Source organism: Elephantulus edwardii, unplaced genomic scaffold, assembly GCF_000299155.1.
Source record: "Elephantulus edwardii isolate Elephantulus edwardi_28Jun2011 unplaced genomic scaffold, EleEdw1.0 scaffold00369, whole genome shotgun sequence".
In the NCBI taxonomy this organism is placed as follows: Eukaryota; Metazoa; Chordata; class Mammalia; order Macroscelidea; family Macroscelididae; genus Elephantulus; species Elephantulus edwardii.
Window position 1 is genome coordinate 1,482,256 of NW_006400119.1, and position 24,532 is coordinate 1,506,787.

The 24,532-nt window shown below is 36.1% G+C and overlaps 1 protein-coding gene across 1 annotated transcript; it reads left to right on the plus strand.

The window, feature by feature from the left end:
- Window positions 1-1,422: 1,422 nt before the first annotated feature.
- Window positions 1,423-23,445, plus strand: BBS5 (Bardet-Biedl syndrome 5). The gene is made up of 12 exons (XM_006902112.1): window positions 1,423-1,481; window positions 4,769-4,851; window positions 12,885-12,950; window positions 14,482-14,531; window positions 14,645-14,772; window positions 16,236-16,371; window positions 16,550-16,645; window positions 20,118-20,180; window positions 21,564-21,698; window positions 22,109-22,192; window positions 23,176-23,199; window positions 23,344-23,445. Exons 1-12 carry the CDS (start codon window positions 1,423-1,425, stop codon window positions 23,443-23,445), a joined length of 1,026 nt encoding a protein of 341 aa, XP_006902174.1.
- The last annotated feature ends 1,087 nt before the right edge of the window (window positions 23,446-24,532 follow it).

Genomic DNA, 24,532 nt, shown 5'->3' on the forward strand with positions numbered 1-24,532 from the left:
TCCAAAATCATTTAATATTCTACCCAAAGCATCCTTAAGTATTGCAACTCGAGGCTTGAATTTGTTCCTCAGTTCCTTGAGCTTAAGAAATGCTGAGCGAGTTCCGCCCCTTTGATTTTCTGACTCCAGGTCTATGCACATTTCATTATAATACTTCGTATTCTCATGCTGCCTTTTAAAATTTTCTGTTCAGCTCCATAATACCTTTTCTTTCCTCTGCTTTGGCTTCTTGACACTCTACTGCAATATTCAGAGTCTCTTCTGACATCCAATGTGACATCAGGATTGGAAAAGACTCATCAACAATCTACATTATGCAGATGACACAACCCTGCTTGCTGAAACTGATGAGGCCCTGAAGCGCTTGTTGCAGAAGGTCAAGAACTGCAGCCTTCAATACGGATTGAGGCTCAACATCAAGAAAACAAAGATTCTCACCACTGGACCAATTGGCAGCATCATTATAGATGGTGAAGAGATTGAGATTGTTCACAGCTTTAGTTTGCTTGGCTCCACAATCAACACTCTTGGCACTAGCATGCTGCCAGGAAATTAAAAGACGTTTTTCGATTGGGGGGGGGGGAAGGGGAAGTCTGCTATTAGAGACCTTTCTAAAGTACTGAAGAGCAACAATGTCAGTCTGGAGACTAAGGTGTGCCTGATACAGGCATAGCAATCACTTGCTAGTCATCAGAGAACTGGACAATGACTAGGGATGATAGAAGGAGAATTGATGCCTGTGAGCTGTGGTACGGAGAAATGTATTTAATACACCATGGATTGCTAAGGGAGCGGACAGGTTCGTCTTGGAGAGGATTAAACCAGGCTGCGCCTTGGAGGCAAGGATTCTGAGGCTTTGACATAATTTGGACATGTTGCAAGGAGGAACTAGTACCTGGAGAGGAACATCATGCTTGAGAAGATAGAGGGACAGCGCAGAAGAGGAAGACCCACGATGAGATGGATTGATTCAGTAACTAGGGTAATGGGGTAAGTGTGTCAGAGACAATAAGATTGGCACAGGATAGAGCAGAGTTTAGGGCTGTTGTACACAGGGTCGCTATGATTCGCAGGCGACTTGAAGATACATAACAACAAGAAGTAGCTCAAAGGAGATGGATGGAGTGCAAAGGCTTAAATAAAGATCGAAGTCTGGAGACAAAGCAGGTCGCCTTTAAATTAAGCGCTCGCGTCTCAGCCTCTTCTAATTCGGCTTCTAAAATCCGGAAGGCTTAGTCAAGCTGGTTCGGTTATGCAAGTGAAAGCCGAGCCCGGGAAAGAACGCGCGCCACCTTGGGGAAGTTTGGGTCTCTGCGCCCGCCGTAGACGTGCGGACGTAGGTTATCTGTTGCCTTGGAGCTGGCGAGACGCGGCTGGGCCTCTAGGCTGTGTGTAGAACCTCGGCTGTGAGTCTCTGTCATCATGTCGGTGCTGGACGCACTCTGGGAGGACCGGGACGTCCGCTTCGACGTGTCCACACAGTGAGTCGCCAGGGTTGTCCCGGGGCCCCTGGCCTGCAGAGGGCGCCGCTTCGCAAATTCGAAACCCGCGGGCGGCCTGTGCCCAGGTGGCTTGGAGGCATTTCGAGGATGGGAGGTGGGAGGGGGTTTGCTCCTGGTGTCTATACCTCGTGAAGTCCCCGGATTAACCTGGAAACTGCAGCCCGGCAGAAGCCTGCAACAAAGCAGGAATGTCCAGATAATCAGATTTCAGTCAGGCAAATCCCAGCCAAGTCCCGGGAAGTTGAACCCAAATACAGCCTGAAGCCAGCCAGATTCCATGGTGGGAAAAACTTCTGGCTGACCTGGAAAACCAGTGTTTGAAAACTAGATTTGGAATAATGGCATATTGTGGGTGCTTGGTCTGACTGCCCAGCATTGATATCTTGATGGTAGCTGACTGCCACATCTTTCTTGAAGAGCGGCTGGTAGATTTGAACCAGATTTGTTAACCTTTTGGTTAACAGTTAACCACGATCACACGTACAGACACCCCTCCGCTGTCCTCAATCTTCTACAGTAGATATACATTGATACTTTAGTAGTGAACAGTAAAGTTGTTGTTGCTGCTGTTGTTGTTATGTGTCGTGGAGTCGCCTGCAAGTCATAGAGACCCTATGTACAACAGCCCTAACCCTTGCTCTATCCTGTGTCAGCCTTACTGTCTCTGACACACCTACCCCAATTACCCTATTCACTGAATCAATCCACCTCATCAAGGGTCTTCCTCTCTTAACGCTGTCCCTCCACCCTCCCGAGCATGAAGGCCCTCTCCAGGTACTGGTTCCTCCTTGCAACATGTCCAAAGTATGTCAGAGGAAGCTTCAGAATCCTTGCCTCCAAGGAGCAGCCTGGTCTCACCTTCTCTAGGACAAAGCTATTTATTCTCCTAGCAGTCCATGGTATATTCAATACTCTTCTCCAAAACCATTGCTCAAAGGCATCAATTCTCCTATCATCCCTAGTCACTGTCTAGCTCTCTGACGCATAGCAAGCAATTGCAAAGACTATGGCCTGTATTAGACTCCAGACTGACATCATTGCCCTTCAGTACTTTGGAGAGATCTCTGACAGCAGACTTTCCCAATGCAATTCATCTTTTAATTTTCTGACTGCTGGTACCAAGAGTGTTGATTGTAGAGCCAGGCAAACTGAAGCTGTCAACAATCTCAGTCTCTTCATCGTCTATTATATCAGCCCAATGGTGAGAATCTGTTTTCTTGTTGTTGAGCTTCAATCCATATTGAAGGCTACAGTCCTTGACCTTTTGCAGCAAGCACTTCAGGTCCTCCTTAGTTTCAGCAAGGAGTCATCTGCATAACACAGATTGTTGATGAGTCTTCCTCCAATCCTGATGGATGCCACATTTCTTGTCATAAAGCCCAGCCTCCTAGATAATCTGTTCTGCATATAGATTGAAAAGATATCGAGATAGGACACAACCCTGGGAGTACTCCCTTCCCAGTGTACAATAAACAACAATAAGTTTGATAAATACTGTCCAAAACAAATTAGTAAAGCTGTGGAACAATAGAAGACTGCAGTGAACACCACATAGTAAAGATCCCACAGAAGAAATACTTGAATTGGATCTTAAAGGATGAGCGAGACCTTGTAAGGGTTGACAAGAAGAGAGAATTTCAAGGAGAGGAGGTGAAAATCCTCATTAGCAGTTAAGCCATGGAAATATAAACCTTACTAATTAGAAAGCAGACTATGTGGCAGGGAGAAGATGGATACAAATGAAAAGGTAGATTGGCCAAATTGTGAAATGTTTTGCTGAGAGTCGTAGACACGACCAAGGCAGTGATATAGAAGACTTTTAAACGGGATTATCTCATATTTTCAATAGATAATTGAGTTGGCCATTTAAAAGTATGCTAGAAGGTCCCAATAAATACTTTGCTAGTTATTTTTGGCACTCAAGAATGTGTTGGTCACAATGTGAATGAAAAACAGTGTGAAACGCGTTGTATATGAATTTTGTAAGCAAACCTGTATAAAAAAAATGTGTTGGTGGTTAATCCATAGGGAACTGCTCTCCAAATCCAGATCCACCAGAGACTCTGGAGAAAAAGGAACAGTCTTGTCCCAGGGAATTAAAACCCACTGAAGGATCAGCTATGAGTTAATTTTAACTCAGTAAGAATTACTTTGATTTTAAATTTAATAATTCATTAAGAGCAAAAAAAATTAAACAGCTATGTTTATTCTTTGTTTCATTTCCTTATATATAGTTGTTTACTTAGTCCTAATTATAAAGGCTGCAGTTACGGACCCCTCTAAATAACTGAGGAACAGTAATGTCAGTTTGAGGACTAAGATGTGATTCATGCCATGGTCTTTCAATCCCTTGCTGTGCATTTGACAGCTGAACAATGAATAAGGAAAACAGAAAAAGAATTGATGCCTTTGAGCTACGGTGTAGGAGAGGAGTGCTGAATATCCCAGGAACTGCCAAAAGAATAAAGAGATATGTCTTGGAGGAAGAGCAGTCTAAGTGCACTGTGCAGGCAAAGATGATAAAGCTTCATCACACATACTTTGGGCATGTTGCTAGGGCATGTCCCTTTGCATCATGAAGAGGTGGAGGGTTGGCAAAAGAGAGAAAGGCCCTCACCAGATGGACTGACAGTGACGGCAGCAATGAGCTCAAGTGTGTCAGAGATTGTGAGGATGGCACAAGACAGGACAAGATTGAGATCTGTTCTTAGGGTCACTGTGTGTCATACTCGACTCTACAGCACTTAACAACAATAATTATGCTTTGAATATCTCTCTTCTTTGACTGCCTGTTCTCCATTGGTCTATTCAGAAATCCCTGGGGAGTTCTTTATTGTCCATGGGATAAAGCCCACACCTGTAAGACGGGCAGTCAAGGGCCTCTACAATCTGGCTCCTTACTTCTCCAGTCCTGTTCCTCTCGGTATCAGTCTTCTTCCCTAGCCAGACCAGTCATGCCACTAACTCTCATTATTATTTCCTATTTCAGGTCATTAATCATGTACTCTTCCCTATCTCCCTTTTATTTCTCTGAATCAGACCCCTTCTTCAAGTTTTTACTTACTCTAAATAGCCCTAGTCATCCTAGATTTTTACTAATCTCCAGCTTCTTGAAGTTTTTGAAGACTTTATTTTCAAATTACTCATTTGGTATGGTACATTTACACAACTGGTTATTCTGTATGCATATGTGTCTTTTTTTGCCAAACTAGACTGGACTCAGGTAGAGCTATAGCTATAAAATTAAGCCTTCATATTTATTTTAGACAGATGAAAACAAGACCTGGAGAAGTCCTTATTGATTGTTTAGATTCAATTGAAGATACCAAAGGCAATAATGGTGATAGAGGTAAGTACAGTTTTCTAATGTATTTCATGTTTATGGCTTATTTTACAAATGTTAAGTCAAACTAGCTGGAGACCAAGAAGTCATAAAAAGATATAATTCTGATGCTTAAATACACATAAGACTTTTCTCAAGTCTAAGCAGAAGCAAGGGCAGATATTAAACTGACTACCGGAGAACACAGGTTCTCTCTACCTTACAAGTTTGGTCTTTCAGTAAGTGCTGGTATTCAGTGTGTAACTGTTAAAACCCCAGGATCCCTGTTTGCAAGGAGCACAGGATATTTCTTATGGCCTTAATCTTGATGAAACTGTAATTGACTTAAGGAAACTAAGGGCAAGCTTGATGGGTCTCATAATTGGCAAGAACTCTTACTGGAACTTCTCCAGAATACTAAAGACAAGGGTATCAGTTTAAAGACTAAGGTGTAGCTTATCTAAGCCATGGTCTTTTGCATTACTTATCATAAATCTGAAAGTTGGACAATGAATAATAAAGATGACAGAAGAGAATTGATGCATTGTGGCATTGGAGAAGAATACTGAATATCCCATGGACTGCCAGAACAACAAACAAGTGCCTTGGAAGAAGTACAGCCATGACTCTCCTTATAAACAAGGAAAGTAAAAACTTCATCTCACATATTTTGAATATATTGTCAAAAGGGGCAAGTCCTTTGTAAAAGACATTATACTGGGGGTAAATGGAGGGTTAGAGAAAGAGAGAAAGCCCTCAACAAGATAAATTCACACTATGGCTGTAACAGTGAGTTGGAGCATAACAGAGATTGGAGGATGGTCCAGATTTAGTCAGAGTTCCTATTGTTCATAGGGTTGCTTTAAGTCATAGTTGAGTTGATGGTACTTAATAACAATGGCAACTTATATGATAGTCTGTCACCAAAGAAAAACTTATGAGTAATATAATTGTATTAATCAAATATGTATTTAATGCCAATTCTATAGTTGTACTTTTGAGTAGTTGTTAAAAAGTCTCCCTAGATTATAAAATGATACAGCCACTCTGGAAATTATTGGCATTATTTCAAACAGCTGAACATAGAAATTCCCTATTTCTAAGCTATTCCACTGCTAGGAATATACCCAAGGAAAATAGAACTGAGACACAAAGATTTGTACGTTGATGTTCATAGCAGTGTTATTTACAATAGAAGGAAAATGGAAACGGTCCAAATGTCCATCCACAAACAAATGGATTAAGAAGTTGTGGTGCGGCGAGCTCTGGTGGCCTAGTGGCAAGAAGCTGCACTGCAATCCTAGAAGTATGCGGTTCGAATCCACCAGATGCTCTGCTGGAGAAGGAGGGACAATCTCCTCCTGTACCAGCCAGATCTGATTTGATGGTACACACACACAAAATAATTAAAAAGAAAAAAAAAGAAGTTGTGGTGCAGTCACATGATGGACTAGTATGTAGAATTCAGGAGCGACAACTTAAAAAAAATTCTATATAGCATGAGAGAGGCTTCAAGAGTATTATCCTTAGTGAACTAACTCAGTCTCATAAGGACAAATACTGCTAAGACCATTACTATAAAAATAGAAGGATAACTAGTAAGATGTATATAAATGTCCTAAGAGGAAAGGGAAGAAAGTGGAGATGGGAGAAAGAAAAATAAAGCCCACCAAAAAAAGCAATATAAATGAAAGTTAGATGAAAGAGTAAACAAAATGTATGTAACCATAAAAACAAAAGAAGAATATATATATATATATTTATGGTAGCAACTTCCCATCCTTGGGGTGGGGGCGGGAAGCCTCCCTAGCCAGGAGGTAGACCTCTGGTGGTTGAAGGGTAAGGAATTGTGCTGACAACACAAAGGCATACAGTTCAAATCCACCATCTGCTCTGCAGGAGAAAAGTAGATAATTTCCTCCCATGCAAATAACTAACTGCCCCTAAAAATCCACTGGAGAGTCAGCTATGAGACAGTTCTAACTCTGTGGCACATAACAACAGTACAGCCAGGAAGCTCCCTTATCATGCTTAAAGTTTTCCTAGTGATAATTCTGTGTAAAATGAAATTCTACAGGAGATCATGGAACTTCTGCCTAATAAGGAGATGAAAGAGAGAAAGAAATGCTGCTTCCTTCTAACTGTCTCCCACTCTTCAAGCAACTAGAAAATTACAAGTTAAGGCACTGCCAATTCAGGAGACCCCATGTTAAAACTGTAATTACTCCAAAGTGGTGGTGGTGGTGGTGGTGTTATGATGTGTCAAAAGAATCAATAGATGTTTTTGTGTTAGTTCATATCCCCATTGTAGAGACTAATGTTGCCTAATGAAATTATGTATCTACAACAATGCATTTAATATACAATATACTTTATGGAATCTTTACTTAATGTGCAGAGAGCTGGAGTTGGAGAATTAAAAGGAAAGAACTCACTCAGCATTTCTGAAGCTGAAAAAACTGGCGGGGGTTGGGGACTGGTGTTTTCAAACCAGAGAAATACCATGGACAAAATCTTGAATGATTCCCTGGAAGCATCAAAAGAAAATGAAATACTCAGAGTCACTGTACCCAAAAGAATTGGCCAATACAGAAATATTTCAGGAGGAATCATATGGGCAAGAGCAAATGGTAATGAAGGAAAAAGTTCAAGCTGCACTGTAGGCATTGACAAAAAAATAAGGCTCCAGGAATTAATGGGATACTAATTGACATGATTCAACTAACAGATGCAGCCTTAGATGTGCTCACCAGTCTATGCCAGAAAATTTGGAGGACAGCTGCCTAAGCAATATTTGTTCCTATTCTCAAGAAAGATGATCCAACAGAATGTGGAAATTATCAAACAATATCATTAATATCACATGTAAGCAAAATATTGCTGATGATCATCCAGAAATGTCCAAAACAGTAGATTGCCAGAGAACTTCCAGAAGTTCAAGTTGGATTTAGAAGAGGTTATGACACCAGGGATATTACTAATGTCAAATGGATTCTGGCTGAAAGCAGAGAATCCTAGAAGATTTATGTTTTATTGACTACAAATTATGGCTTACATTGAGAAGCATGGCAATCCCAGAAAGTCAGTTATGCTCATACAAAACTTGTGCCCTAGACCAAAAAGCTGCTGTCCATACAGAGCAAGAGAACACTACATGGTTTAAAATTAAGAAAGGTGTGTGTCAGGGCTTCCTTTCTCCAAACCTATTCAGTCTGTATGCTGAGCAAATTATTCGAGACACTGGACTTTATGAAGAAGAAAATAGCATCAGGATCAGAGGAAGACTCATCAGCATCCTGCATTATGCAAATGATACCCCTTGCTTGATGAAAGTGAACAGGATTTGAAGTACTTTCTGCAGAAGAATAAAGATGACAGCTTTCAATATGGATTAGATCTCAACATCAAGAAGACAAAAATATTCACGACTGGACTGGTAAGCAACAGCAAGATAAATGGAGAAAAGATTTAGATTGTCAACAATTCACAATCAACACCCTTGGTACCAAGAGTCAGGAAATAAAGAGATCTATCGCATTGGGCAAATCCACTAGCACGGACCTCTCCAAAGTCCTAAGGAGCAATATTAGATTGAAGACTCAGTTGCAGCTTATTCAGACCATGGTCTTTACAATCACTTGCTGCATCTGAGAGCTGGACAAGTGAATGAAGATGACAAAAGAATTGATGCCTTTGAACTGTGGTGTTGGAGAAGAGTACTGAATGGACTCTTTGCCAGTACCATGGATGCCAAAAGAACAAACAGGTAGGTCTTTGGAGAAAGTGCAATCAGAATGCACCTTGGAGGAAAAGATGATGAAGCTTTACCTCACATACTTTGGGCATGTTGTTATGTTATGAGAGGTGATTCCTTGGAAAGAGACATCCTACTTGGAAGGGTAAAGATGTCAGGAAAAGAGAAGACCCTCAACCAGATGGATTAACACAGTGCAGCCATGGCCTCAAGTATGTCACATGATGAGGATGGCACAAGATAGAACAAGGTTCAGATTTGTTGTTCATAGGGTCACTGTGAGTTGTACTTGCCCTGACAGCACCTAAAAACAAGAAAACATAAAATTATGGCCTAAAAATGAATTTTTGATGAATTAAATTATTTAAAAAAAATAATAATTACAGTTAACAGTTTGAATACAGGAGTCCCTGACTTATGAAAGGCTTTCCATTTTGATAAGTTGGTCCTTATAGAAGACAAACACCTCATACCTCCTTTTTTGTTTGTGTTAAGTTTTCATTATTTATTATTATTATTATTATTCTTTTGTGTGTGTACCATCAAATCAGATCTGACTGGTACAAGAGGAAATTGTTCCTCTTCTCCAGCAGAGTATCTGGTGGATTCGAACCTCATACCTCTGGGATTGCAGTGCAGCTTCTTGCCACTAGGCCACCAGAGCTTGCCAAGTTTTCATTATTGATGTGTTTCATTAGTGTCTTTATAAATTCATTCTTTGTGTTTGAGAGTTGACATGAGAATGATGATATCAGCAAATTACACACTGTAGCTTTGTATGTAGTACAGATTGCTAACAATAAGATACGCAGTAAAAAAATAGTTCATCATAACTGGAATGGGTGTTGGTTAAGGACTACTTTTAACTCTTCTCAATCTTATATAATATTATTTAATAATATTAATTTTAAAAACAAAAAAATGAAGTCAGTATTACTGTGTTTTTCAAATTAGGAAAGAGTAAAATGTAACCCACTTTACTTTTCCAATTCACATAGCTAGTAGGTAATAAATGAAACAGCTTGCTTTGTTTCCTGAATTGCTGATGTGCATAAGTCAGATGTATACAACTGAGAGTGAGTTTTGTTGTTGTTGTTGTTGTTAGGTGCCATTGAATATGACCCATAGCAACCCTATGAACAACAGATCTGAGCCCTGTCCTATCCTACAGCAACTTAACTATTTTTAACACGCTTAAGCCCATTGCAGCAGTGTGTCACTACATCTGGGTGAGGATCTTTTTTGCCAACCTTCCTCCTCTCCAAAGAAGAGCCTCTCCTAGCAACATGCCCAAAGCATATGAGCTTTATCATCTTTGTCTCCAAGGAGCACCCTGGCTGCACGCTGTCCAAGATGTAATTGGATTTTGGCAGTCCCTGGGATATTCCATATTCTTCACCACCACCAAAACGCAAAGACATCAATTCTTCTGTCATCCTTATTCATTGTCCAGCTCTCAGATGCATGGCAAGTGAGAATGAATATGGGATAGTATAATTACAAAGTCAGATGAGTATCCCTGAACACAAGTGATTCACATTGTTCCCTTTTCAGAAATTTTCAGTCTTCTCTGATTCCAGTTCTAAACCCCAGCATTCACTCTACTGCCTCCATTACTAATAGATTGAAGTCCAAACTTCTTAGTAGGCCAGAACGGAAGAACTTCTGGTTTGGACACAATCAGCCTTTCTTGGCTGTGTTGATGAGTTCTATTTTTTCCTCTAACCCCAGCACCCTTTTCCAACTTTTTTCCTTTACCCTGGGGAGATGGCATTTATTGATCATAAAGGGGCTCTTGTGCCCTCTTGCTTCATGTTGGGAAAGCCAAGGCAGAAGATCAAAAGTTGACAAGTTAATCAGGTCAGAATATATGTTTTCCTGGTTGTCCACTGAGAGAGACTGGCTATCCCTTTCCTTTCAAAACTATCTGTCCTTTGAGAATCTTGCTCCTTCTCTATTTCAGTATCTGCTCCTTTCCTTTATCACTTCTTTGAATGGTGGCATTTCTTCTGCACTGACACTTTGTCCTGACAGTATTCCCCATACCTTTGCATAAAGCCTAGTTTGAATTTGTGTGGGTTTTGTTGAACTCTAATATAGAGAATTCTATTATTTTTGTGTTAATCTTACCCTCCAGCCTCACTGGAATACTTATTAAAACATATCTTGTGATTTTATAGACATCTTGAGAATACCTTCCTTTACTTCTGTAATTTCCTTTAATATTCTTTTAAATGGCAGGAGCCCTGTGGGGACAGCCATATCTGACCTCTGCTAACTCTATAAAGAGGAACTTCCCCCATCAATGACACATAACACAAAACCTATTCCCAGGAGGTCAAACATCTCCCACATCCCCACACTTCTTTCCACTAATTCTAGCACCAATATTACTGTTCTGCTGGGTTGGAAATCCATTGCAATAGCTCACACAACACGTAGAATCATACTCAAGATTATGGGGTTTATTAGGGAAGTTAACAGGATACCATTTCAGTGGCAAAAGGATAGAATTTCTCAGTCAGGACACCTTCAAAAGCATGCTCAGAGACCCTTCAGCCTCACAGTTTTAGACCAGTGTTACAAAGCTCTTAGTCCTGTCAATTATGGCATCTCTCACCAAGTCCTCCAGCCAAGTTGGACGAAGGCTTCTAGCTCTGATTTCATGGAGTAGCAGTCGTACAGTCAGCTCTATCTTATGTTGGGTCTCTGCTTCCCTGCTGCAGCTGCAGCTGTGGCTGCTGCTATTCACCTGTGGGTCTGACTGGTACTATAATCTCTGACCCTTAGGGCCATGTACTGTATTCTCTGCATCTTTGTCAGTGGAGAGATTCTCAAATTCTGCTACTGAATGCACTCGATTTAATGGCAAGATTAGCCAATCCCGTGGTGGATAGGCTAATATACCTATCCATATATTCCCACTCATCCACACGACAAAGTCAAAGTCAAAATCAATGGCTAGGAAAGCCATTTTGAAAAGTAAACCCTTAACATCATATAACTTAAGTCTTTACAGTATTCACACAGGCCTAATGTGTATTTAGATATTTTAAGATTTTTCAAGGAGAAAGCATATGACCTAACTATGAATACTTATTAAAAGTATTACATAATTAGAGAAGTATATGTTAAACAATGTAGGGGTATTTTGTTTATTTTTTTAACTTTGTGGTTTAGGTAAAAGATTCTAACATGTTGATTGTATTATAAATCTTTAAAATGTATAGTTTACCATGCATGCTCAGGTTTGTTTGGCTTTTTTCTTCCATGGAGCATCATTAAGGGCTGCTTTTCCACAAGATACACTTTGAAAAATGAAGTCTATCTAACCTTGGGTGTTAATGTAAGAGCACAAAGCATTAAGTAGACATCAGTCTGATCATAACTTTTATGCACACAAAAAAAGTTTGCTTATGACAAAATTAGGTATTGCCTCAATAAGTGAAAAACTGTTATGAGATCACATGTGTGCATGGGTGAGTGTCTTTGTGGTGATTTAAATGATACTGTCCTGTAAACCGGGTGGCTCCTTGGAGGCAAGGATTCTGAGGCTCCGTCTAACATACTTTGGACATGTTGTAAGGAGAGACTGGTCCTTGGAGAAGGACATCATACTTGGGAGGATGGAGGGACAGTGCAGGAGGGGAAGACCCTCTATGAGGTGGATTGATTCAGTGACTGGGATAATCGGGATGGGAGTGTCAGAGACAGTGCGATTGGCACAGGACAGAGCAGAGTTTAGGGCTGTTGTACATAGGATCGCTATGAGTGGCAAGCGACTCGACGGCACATAACAACAACAACAACATCCTGTTCTCATTCTCAGTTGTATATATACAACTTCCTAGAACCCAGAGCAGTTTCTTCTGAGATGAAAAATCAGTACATAATCATCTCTTTGGTTGAGAGATACATGCTTAGCCCAAAAACCAGTTCTTTCTTAATATTCAAATTCACCAACTGTTCATGGAAAGAAAATGGGCAGTCTTCTCCTGGGTGCCCTGTAGCCTCTGAAAACCCTCTGGAGGGTCAGCTGTAAGTCACTTCTAACTGGATGGCAATGAGAGTTGAGTTTTTACAAAATATATATAACCTTTTAATAACCCTTAGATTTTGTTTCTCTGAGATTATAATTTATAGAGTATTTTACAGAAAAATAAATGTTTTGTATTAATATATGTAAAACATTATTATGGGTCTTACTACTATTACTGAACATATCCAGTCCTTATTCCCTTCATGATATACTGCAAAAATGTGTTCTTCTTGAAGCTAACCTGTTTTTTGGTTTGTTTGTTTTTAGGGCGACTCTTAGTAACAAATTTAAGAATTATCTGGCATTCTTTGGCATTGCCCAGAGTCAATCTTTGTAAGTATCTTTGTTAGAGAACTTCAAAAGAAAAAATAATCCTTTGTCAAGTAAATTATTATACTTGCATGGTAACTTTTGACACTGAAAAAATTATACTATGACATATGTCTTAAATTGTTAAGAACACAAAAATCCTAACGTCACAGATGGTATCATAATATACAAGAAATATTTCATACTACTTATTGTTTTGTCTCTATCTAAGATATTAGAATTTTTATACTGAATAATATTTTGTTTTATTGAGGGAAAGATTTTTTTACATGTTCTGTTTTTTGCATATTTTTGACAATTTGCTATAAGTTGTTTCTAGTACAAGTTGTCCACAGTTTACAACAGGGTTCCATAAATTGATTCTGATGTAAGTCAGATACCTTATTTCAGATCAATAACTGATGCTTCTCGTGATACAAAGCAAGGAATAAAACCACGCTATAGGTCTGGTCTATAGTGAGGTCAGTGTCATAAAAATAAGGTTGGAATTATAATAGCTGTCTGGCACATGAACAGCTCAAGTGTGTTTTGTTTGGTTGTTAGTTAATTTTCTATCCATTATGACTCCTGACACCAATTCCAGTTTCAATGTTGACCAGGTCAGTCTGATCTGCCATATACAGTTGACTATACCATAGTGTACTGTACAGCAGGGTTTTGAACAATGAATCATAAAATTGAACATCTAAGGATGATATCAGCAAATAATGTCCTACAAATTAACATGTCATACTTATTATTGATATTTATAATAAATTTTTTTTAGTGAAAGTGTACAGAAAAGTTAGATCTGTATTCATTCATTCATTATTGCACATTTTACCTCCCTCTCTCATTCCCCTCCCCCAGTTCCTTTTATTTTTTTAAACTATTCATTCGTGGTTGCACAATTAACCTCCCTCTTCTTCCTCCCCACCCCAGTCCTTTTTGCAAGGTACCTCTTATTCTGGGCTGTTGTCGTATGTATAATTTCTAATCATATATTCCTTTTAAACAGTTTTTTCTAATGATAAGATATTTAGAAACAAAACACAACACCTCTGTTAAGTGCAATTCATTACACCTCAAAGACGTTATAAGTCCATGACTGCATCTAATACCCAGGAAAGGAGACTTAAATTCTAATAAAATTAGTATATGAATGGAAATCCAAAAATCTTTTAAAATGTTCATTAAAATTAATAAAATAAAATTTACAAAAAAATTAATAAACATTTCCCAAAAAATGAATATTAGACCTTGCACCTAAACTTTTTCTTTTGATAGAGTAATTCCAAAATTTTCAGTAGATAATGCTGTAATGGTTTCAGCAAAGCAAACTTTCCCCATATCATAAATTTTTTCATTGACTTAAGGAATCAGAGATGACTCTCTAGTTCTTTTAATTATTTGAAATTTGCAACTATTTTAAAAACCTTAATAATTGTCTTTATGTTGCATTTCTAAAACTTTGCATTTCTATATATATGACTTTTAGATACTATTTTCAATTTAGTTTATCATGTTCTCTAAATTCTTTGCTTTTAAATTTTAGCTGTTGGTTACAACTGCATATTGAATATTACAACAAGGACTGCTAACTCTGTAAGTCTGAAAAATCTTAAGGAAATATATATCGTCAAAAAACAGGTATTTCAGACATTTATGATTTCACTGTAAATGAGATGTTGATCTTAAATGTGAATTTGTCCTTACAGAAATTACGAGGCCAAACTGAAGCTCTTTATATACTAACAAAATGTAATAATACTCGTTTTGAATTTATATTTACAAATGTGGTTCCTGGAAGCCCTAGACTTTTTACTTCTGTGATTGCAGTACACAGGTATAGTAATACTTTATGAATTATTAAGTATTTTTAAAGCAATTCTATAATAATAAAGGTTTAGAAAATAAAGTATAGAAGTTTGGTGCTGTCTTTATGAAATATCCTAAAGGCTTCTTTGGAAGAACACATTTCATTTTCTTTGATAAGTGCTTTAAAGATTTTTGTAAAACGTGCTACTATTGAAGATTCATAAAAATTTCTACTGAAGACTATTAAATTTGCTGTCAGGGTAGGTAAAGAGAATTGGAGAATTTATTCAATGTAGGTAATGAAGTTGGATAATTCATTAATTTAAAAAGGGTTTTTTGGCAATTGAAAACATATCTGGGGATTTTTCCTAAAAAAAAGATGTCCTTATGGGTTTTGATTCTTTGTTAAATTATTTTCTTTTTCTCACTACCTTGGCACTCTCTTGCTCAATAGTAATTTGGTGAGTTTGTTTTTTTTCTCCTCTCTCTCTCTTTTTAATTGGCCCTAATTACGATGATTTTTTCCCCAAAGTTTAACTCAAGTGATCATCAGAAAAATGACAATATACAGTTCATTGATTTCTAGCAGTCACAGGGCTGTGCAGTTGTCACCACTGTCGAATTTCTGGTCTTTGTCAGCACTGTAATGAGAGACTTGTCAGCAGTCCCTAAACCCTAAACATTTCCTTCTCCCAACATCCTCTGGCACCCACTAATTTACCTTCTGTCATTATGTACTTTCTTAATGTATTTGCTTCTTGTGGACATTTCATAAAACTTTTGGTAATCCGATTAGATACATTAATTGGGCTGCTTTTTATATGTAGTAAAATTATTGTTGTTGGATGCTGTCGAGTCCATCCATTTTCAGCTCACAGTGACCCGATGTGACAAAGTAGAACTTCCTCCTTTTCCTTTCTTTTATCTTTATGGGAGCAGTTTGCCAGGCTTTTTTTCCTGCAGTCACTGAATGGGTTCAAACTGGCAACCTTAGAGTTTACAGCTGAGCACTTAACCATTGTGCCACTAGAGCTCTTTGGAATAAAATCAGAGTCCAGAAATGAAACTTTATCCAGGAACTGTTCGTATATTTAGTGTTTATTAAACTAAACACACAATGAAAACAAGCATGGAGATTTTATACATATTCTCACGCCCGATTGTTATATACAGTCATTGTTTTTGTTTAAGAAGGTCTGTTTCCTTTCATTTGTGCTGTATGATACATATTGCCTTAAAAATTAGAGTTCTAAAAAAATAGATTACTGAGAAAGAACTTCAATAAAATAGAAACTAAAGTACATACTAAAAATGATAAATAATGAAAATCTATTAAAAATTCCTATTGTCAGAATCCATTAAAATTTTCTATAGTAATTATTGATATGACATACATAAAGAATAACAGTTACATATTTTAAATAGTAAAGTAAACATAACCTAAGAAACCACATTTCATATTTGGAATGACATTCTGTTTTTTTTTAATAGAGCTTATGAAACTTCTAAAATGTATCGTGATTTCAAGTTAAGAAGTGCACTGATTCAAAATAAGCAACTAAGATTATTACCACAAGAACATGTATATGATAAAATCAATGGAGTATGGAATTTATCCAGTGACCAGGTATTATGCAAAGAATTAAAATATCTTTTGAGACATGACTTTTAAGTCATTTTTTTCATTCACCTTTGGGATGTTATATTCATTCAACTCAGTAAATAAGAACTGCAGCTTTTGACATGAAATAAGTCAGTATGCAAACAACGGGTCTTGATGTGTCTCTCATTATTTTCTTTAACAGGGAAATTTGGGAACCTTTTTTATTACCAATGTGAGAATTGTGTGGCATGCAAATATGAATGACAGTTTTAATGTCAGTATACCATATCTGCAAATTGTAAGTGCTTATAGTTTATTGTCACTCTTATTATAATATTAATGTAATTTCTGTACAGTAGTTCACAACTTTTGAGAGTAGATGTGTTCACTCACTTTTGAAGCAATTATTAGCTGACTGTGCTCTTTACCATTTTAACATAGAAAAACCAAGTAGTATTTAGAGTCAAGCAAAATAACACCATTATCAATTTGAGATTAAGAGAAAAATATACTGGATTCTCAAAATAAAATGGTGAGACGTTGTTGCCAGGGCTGTAATCGCTGCAGTTTTCCAGATGCTTTCCATGAGATGGGTGTATGGTGTTACGGGCTAACATACTAAGTCACATAATTAATCTTGACAGTTATCAGAACCTTTAAAAACTAGATTAACTTGTTTTATGAATTAAGCTATTTCATCATATTTGAATGTAACTCAGGCTGAGTTTGTACTGTGAGTTTACTGAAAAAGAATTATGATGTTTTTACTGATCAATCTTTTAGCATAGATTCAATTAAAACTAATAACATTTAGAATAAGAACTGAAACCAGTTTGTTTTAGTAGGAAGTAAAGTTGATTTCTTTTCACTGTAGCTGTAATATGATTCAGTGAAAATAATAATCAGTTCTAATAAACTGAAGGATTGTATGAACAGAAACTACTTGATAAGACTCTAGTTCTTACCTAGTTCAATTTATGGGCTTAAACATAGTGGAGTGTGTGTGGATGGCACAGATTAGGCAAGGTTTCAATCTGTTGTATGTGGGAAGGCACCTAATGACAGTGCAAATTAGATGGAACGTAAAATTGGTTATTAAAAATGCCAAAAGATTTTTCTATGATAATTGCTATTTTTGTAGGATGTAAGTAGCTTTAAAACATTAGTCTTGTAGAAATTTATTGAGTAGATTTATGCATGCAAGATCAGGAACTTAAAAGAAAATCTCAGAAGGATAATTCCTTGCACAATACTCTCAAGTCCATCTTTTGCTAAATTGTTTGATTCTAAGTACATCATATATGTATAATCATTCACTCATTTGCTTAGTATTGAACTCCTACTGTGTACATATAGCTAGAGATAGAATCATGAAAATCACCAACCTACAATGTCTGCAATCAAGGAGTTTTCGATACTTGGTTGGGGGAAGCACATTAAACAAGATCATAGAAATGGACAGGAAGAAATCTATTCCTGCATCTAAAACATATAGAAAAATTTATAATCAAGACTGCAAAGGTATAACAAACAGTCTGTATAGTTTGACAAATTGGTGTATGTTTTCATTATTTTTTATAGTTCATTTATATGTGTTGTAGCTTACCTAACCTCTATCATACTTAATAATTACTGAATCATAAACAACCCTGTGCTTTCTGTTTTTTAAATAGGATAGTTTTGTTATTTAAGAATTGTTGTTAGGTACTGTCACATCAGTTCTGACACATACCAACCTATGTACAACAGGATGAAACCCTGCCTAGAACAGTGCCAGCCTCACAGTTGTTTGAGCCCATTGGTTGCAGCCACTGTACCAGTCCAGCTCATTGTTGATCTTTTTTTTTTTTAGATTCTTATTTGTTAATTTTTTTTTTTCACTGACCCTCTATTTTATCTAAAGTGTCATTCCCTTCTCCAGGGCCTGGTCCCTCCTCATTATATATCCAAAGTACATGAGAGGTGCTCACATCTTCACTTCTAAGGAGCATCTGGCTAAATAAGGCCTCTGGAAGGAATTCAGCCTGGCCCAACCAACTTGTAATCTGATATCTTGACAGTGTGTCACTGCAGCAGTCATGTTCTAACTTCAGCTCTAAGCCTTAGCCATTGCTTTGGCCCCACCCATACATATAAACTTCTGCTGCTTTCTTTTCTTAATCAGCCTGGACACATAGTCACCTAGATTGCCTTTTGTACCTAGATTACTTTTTGACATCTAGGGTGCTGATGTTCATGGTTTTTAAGATGTGAAGAAATTTATATAGAAGATCAGGTTTAAGAAACAGCTATCATTAAGCTATTTTATTATTATTATTATTATTAGTGTGTGTACCGTCAAATCAGATCTAACTGGTACAGGAGGAGATTGTTCCTCCTTCAGCAGAGCATCTGGTGGATTTGAACTTCACACCTCTGGGATTGCAGTGCAGCTTCTTGCCACTAGGCCACCAGAGCTCACCTATCATTAAGCTTTTATCTCTATCACTTTCTCATACCCATCTATATGGATGTATGGCATGCCTTCTCATGCCACATATTAGATATGAAAGCCTTTTCTGGGTTGTTTTTTTTTTAATCTTCTGGTCATAACGTTAGACCCTGCACAGTCCCGCCCTTACTCTGCTAGAAAGTACATTTTGTGCCACTTTCTGTACTCACTTTTCTGTACTCTGGCCCTGCCTCTTGGTTATCACACCTTCATATCACATTTACCTTTTGATGTTAATTACATTTCTTCTACCCCTGCCTTATCTAATATTCTGTGAAACTTTCAGAAGGCAAAAAAAAAATTGTACCAATTAATATTTGTTAGATTGTTATAGCAGAAAAACTAAATAGAATTACACTTAGAGTAATAATTTTTGACTGTTAATAAAATTGATAGTTTTATTTTTGTGTGTATATTTTAGAATTACTACTATAACTTTTGCCTTTAAAACGAGCCTAAAATAATTAGTATAATAGCTGACTGCTTATAAACATTTAAAAAAAAAAAAGGAATGTAGGTTCTTTAAGAACTTAGTCTCCAGGGAGCTCTGGTGGCCTAGTGGCAAGAAGCTGCAGTGCAATCTCAAAGGTGTTTAGTTCAAGTTCAGCAGATGCTTTGCTGAAGGAGGGGAATCTCCTCTTGTGCCAATTGGATCTGATTTGATGGTACACAACAAGAAAGAAAGGGGAAAAAAAGAACTTAGTCTCCTGAGATGTGAGACATGGAAGGCATATATGCCATTTCCTAGCTTAGCCTTAGGAGCCACAAACGACAATAGCTGAAAGATTGCTGGCCCTTTATTTAAAACAAGTTGCTGGCTGTCTGCTTGTGAAAGTATATTTGAATCAGGAATTTTGTATATATTTCAGACATATCTCTTTTTATTGCTTTTTCATCTGCCACTTTTCTGTACATTTACTTTATTTCTGTTGGGGAGAAATGAACAAGGAAGTTTGTTCTTAAATGTCAGTTTTAAAGATTTCTGTGTGTGTGGTGAGCTTTGGTGGCCTAGTGGCAAGAAGCTGCACTGCAATCCCAGAGGTGCATGGTTCAAATCCACCAAATGCTGTCCTGAAGAAGGAGGGACAATCTCCTCCTGTACCAGTCAGATCTGATTTGATGGTACACATGAAAAAAAATAATAAGTTTTTTTTTAAAATTTTTTTAAAAGATTACTGTGTGAAAGTTTCTATAACTTGTATATGTTTCTATAATTTGTCACTGCTACCAAATAATGAAAAAATGCATTTTTGTGTTTTCTCTTTTATTTTTCATCTAGCGTTCAATAAAGATTAGAGATTCAAAATTTGGTTTAGCCCTTGTCATAGAAAGTTCTCAGCAGGTAAGATGCTTTACATCTTTATTAATCTTTGGTTTTTAAGCTGTATCATAGTCTAGATTTTCTGTTTAGCTTACATAATAATTTTTTTACAACAAGAAAATATTAGTTGTGGTGTTTAAGAAGGATTTGAAGTTTTAGTGTAATTATACCCATAGAAAGATTCTTGTTTGTTCATTCATTATTTTTTTTGTTCAGATGTTATTGTCATCATATTTATTATTAATGCCAGTATTAAGTCACTGAGGAACCCGGCTGGTACAGTGTTTAAAGTACACAACTGTGAATCATGGTCAGTGTTCCCAAACAGCCTGCCATTCCAAGGGAGAAAGACATGGCTATCTACTTACATACATATTTCCAGCCTTGCAAACACTATGGGTCACTACAATTCTGTCTCTTAGGATCACTGAAGTCAGAACTGACTCACCAGCAATAGGCTTAGGTGTTAAGTCACTGTGATAGAGACTTTCCATGCATTAATCTTTTCAGATCTATAATAGGTTTACTGTGTTGTCCACATTTTAAAGTTAGGGAAACAGAATCCCAGAAAGGCTAGGAAGGAACATTGCTCATGATCTCATAGCTAGAAATTGGTGGGGCCAATCTTGGTTCCAGGTCTGACTCTTTCCCAGGACTGCCTTTGAGAAACAAAGATAGTTATAGACATATAAAATTTATTTAAGATTTATTCAACTTAAAAACTATAATTTGGAAATTTGTGACTTTAAAAGATACAGAAAGTAGGTTTCCCAGCATCACACATTACCAAAGCAGAATTTGAATTCAGAAACATTTGCTCTTAACCCAAAGCATATATTCTCACCTGTATGGTATATAAATGAATATTATGTATTTTAATATATAAATGAATACTTCTTTTTTTTTCCTACCTAGAGCAGGAAATATAATACTCACTCATCTCCGTCTGGTCACATTTCTAATTCTTTAAGATAGCCTCAGATTGTTGCTTGTCTTCTTTTAAAGTATAGCCTATTTTTTTAAAATAGCCTAACTCAAGAAAAACTTAATTCACTTAGTCTTCATAATGTATAGTTTTTGTTTTGTTTTGCTTTTATCTTTAAAAAAAATCAGCTTTTCTTTTTCACTTCCAGATAAAATGATAGGGTATCTGAATAGCATTCAAAATAAAGTTCTGTGTGTGGTTGGGGGGAAATTTACAGATTAAACAAAATTGACCACATGGTTATTTGGTGAAGCTGGATGGTAGTTATTGGAGGTTCATTATATTATTCTATTTTTGTTTGTCTTGTATTTTTCATAATCAAATTAAAAATTCATTACTTATTATTTTCTAGAATAAGTATAATATAAGCTATTGTTTTTCACATATTATTCTTTAGTTCCTTTTCTTTCTTCCTGCAGAGTGGAGGCTATGTTCTTGGCTTTAAAATAGATCCTGTGGAAAAATTACAAGAATCAGTAAAGGAAATCAATTCACTTCACAAAGTCTATTCAGCTAGTCCTATATTTGGAGTGGATTATGAAATGGAAGAAAAGGTAATTTATGCAGTATGTGAAAAAAAAAAGTTTACTAAACTGCTTTTATAAAATCTGTTGTTTAGACCTGAATACTTTGTGTACAATTTAATTTTAAACTATTTTCATAAAAAATGAATACAGTTTCTGCTCAATAAGTACAATCCTACACCCTGACTAATTTGTACTTGCAGCCTGTCCTAACTGCTTCATCTCTCATTCTTGATCTGCTAATCTCAGTTAACATGTTATCTATATAAGTTATCAAATTTTATTACTCAAAATTATTTTTTATAGAATATCAGTGACACAGTAGTTTAAGACTTTTGAGTGGTTACTATAGGTGAAGAAAATTCTCAAATCTTAGTTTACTAAAATTGCTTGATTAACATTATGTCTCTGATGCATTTTTTACATGTACTCATTTTTAGCCACAGCCCCTTGAAGCCTTGACAGTTGAACAAATTCAAGATGATGTAGAAATAGACCCCAGTGATCACACAGACGCTTTTGTGGTGAGCATCATAATGTAGAGTATGAAATGTCTTAGGGTTTCTGTCTGAGTCCCATTTCCATAGATAATGATTTTAAGTCTGTTAATCACTGTAGCACTTGAGACTTGAGAACATATTAAACACTAAGTTGCAGAATTTTGTTTTGCTCATTATATGAGAGAATTTCTTTTGTAGAAATACTTTTCATTTACCAAACTGAGAGATAGTTTGGGAACATAATCAGGGAATTTAGATTCATGAAAAGTTTTTCAAATCTTATAGTAATTGAACATGTTAAAAATTAAAGTTTAAATATAATTAATAGTTAAGAATAGTTGAAAGATAATTTAAAAATCCACACATTCTGTAATTAATCTTCAATTTAGAAGTAGTTTTTATGATAAGGACCTGCCTTTGACAAACTTTTTTGTTTCCAAGAAACTGGTGTTATTTAATTAATAGCCAAAATTATAAGTTTTTCTCCATACTTTGGTCTATATATGTCACTATATTACTCCTCTGGAAACAAATATTTTTAAGAAAAGATATTAAAATTACACAATAAGTTTAATTAAAAACTGCTTCTGTCTCTACCTGAGCATTTGTTGATACATTGGAGCACTCTTTGATTTATTAGATTTTTTCCCCCTTTATTTGCTAGTATCATCTGCTAAACAAAAAGTAGGGAATACCTTTTAGAGCTTTAGGGTCATTATTTTTTTTTAATCTGTTTTCAAGTTAACAGTGCTAATTACACAATAATTACAAAGTGCATTTTTGTAACTTAAAGCATAGTTTTTATAAACATTACAAATAATTGCTAGAAGTATTCTGCTATCACTAATACAGATACTGTGAGAAAACCGTTAGATACAAATTAAGAGAATGTGAAATACTTTCAGTTACAAAATCATTCTGTAAATTTATTACCTGTTTCTTAATCCATTGTTCTACTTCAGTATTAAGTGTTGAATATAATGCTATGTATGATTTTCCCCCCATAGGCTTATTTTGCTGATGGCAACAAGGTAAGCACATTTCATCTATAGTATGTGAAAAAATTTCTGTATTTGATCATTTAGTATTCACAAACTTATGTGAAACCTATTTTGTTTTTTCCTCTTCTTGCCCCTCTTCTCTATTCCCATCTCAACCTCTTATCTTCCCAAAAGCAACAAGATCGTGAACCTGTATTTTCAGAAGAACTGGGGCTTGCAATAGAGAAATTGAAGGATGGATTCACCCTGCAGGGACTTTGGGAAGTAATGAGTTGATCTTGAGTTGAACTGGATTTCTCTTTAAGAAATATCTCAAGATTAAAGATGCTAGTTGCCTGGTTTAAGGCATGGAATAGTTTTACATTTACAGAAAAAACTTAAAGAAAGAATTTCTTAATTATTAAGGGAATACTCACTTATCTAAGATTTTATTGCAAGTTTTCTAAAATTTATATTTAAAATTGTAATTTAAATGTATCTAGTTTGTAAATATGTTTGTTTTGTATGTAATACTGTAAATTGTTTATAGATATTAAATGACTATCATGTTCAGTTTAATAAAGAACTTATGCAGCACCATTTAATGTTTTGAAAGTTTTAATTATTTAAAAGGATAACTATTCCTTTAAAAGAATTTTCCTATACAAAAATAAAAATACAGCTTTTCTTTTTTTAAAAAAAAATACAGCATTTCTATTATAAAAATCTGGCTTAAGTATATCTAACTGTGACAAATAACTAGTAAAAAGCAATCTGATAAAAGTTATGACCCTTAAGCCTATCATCTTTAAAAGAATATTTTTATAAAAACTAAAAATTATGATGTCTGAAGTATATTGGCCCTCATGTAATGTTTGAAGAACTACATTGTGATTAAATATCATTTTGGCAATACTACATACCTTAGGGAATAGTTTTCTTTATTAAATTTTTCTCTATTTACATTCACTGAAACATCCTTAAGTTTTTTAAATTAAGGCATTTCTGAGTTCTTAGTTAAGTAGGTGACCTCTCTAATGTCATTCAGTGATGGGTGGTGGTTTTTGGCCACAGCGTAAATGTAAAAACATCATTTGAAGAATCCTTTGTGAAATCATTAGCCAAATGAGCCAACCTTCTTCTAAGAAAAAGAAGTGGATGTGTAAAAACGTTTAAAATAAGCTACAACCTATATGTGCATCCATAAACACATAGTACATCCCATAGAATGCTCTGGGCTTATTAAAAAAAACAAAACAAAAATGCATTGTCTCACATTTCTGGAGACTAGTAATAAAAAAAAAATCAATGTGGGAAAGTTATAAATTGGCTTCTTCATGTAAATGAAGAATAACTTCTATATTTTTGAGAGATGAATTATAAT

Excerpts from the sequence above, each read along its gene's own strand:
- BBS5 (XM_006902112.1), top strand. The coding sequence starts at position 1,423 with ATGTCGGTGCTGGACGCACTCTGGGAGGACCGGGACGTCCGCTTCGAC. Across the intron at positions 12,951-14,481 it reads ATTGCCCAGAGTCAATCTTT|CTGTTGGTTACAACTGCATA; the intron begins GTAAGTATCTTT and ends TTTAAATTTTAG. Across the intron at positions 23,200-23,343 it reads ATTTTGCTGATGGCAACAAG|CAACAAGATCGTGAACCTGT; the intron begins GTAAGCACATTT and ends TCTTCCCAAAAG.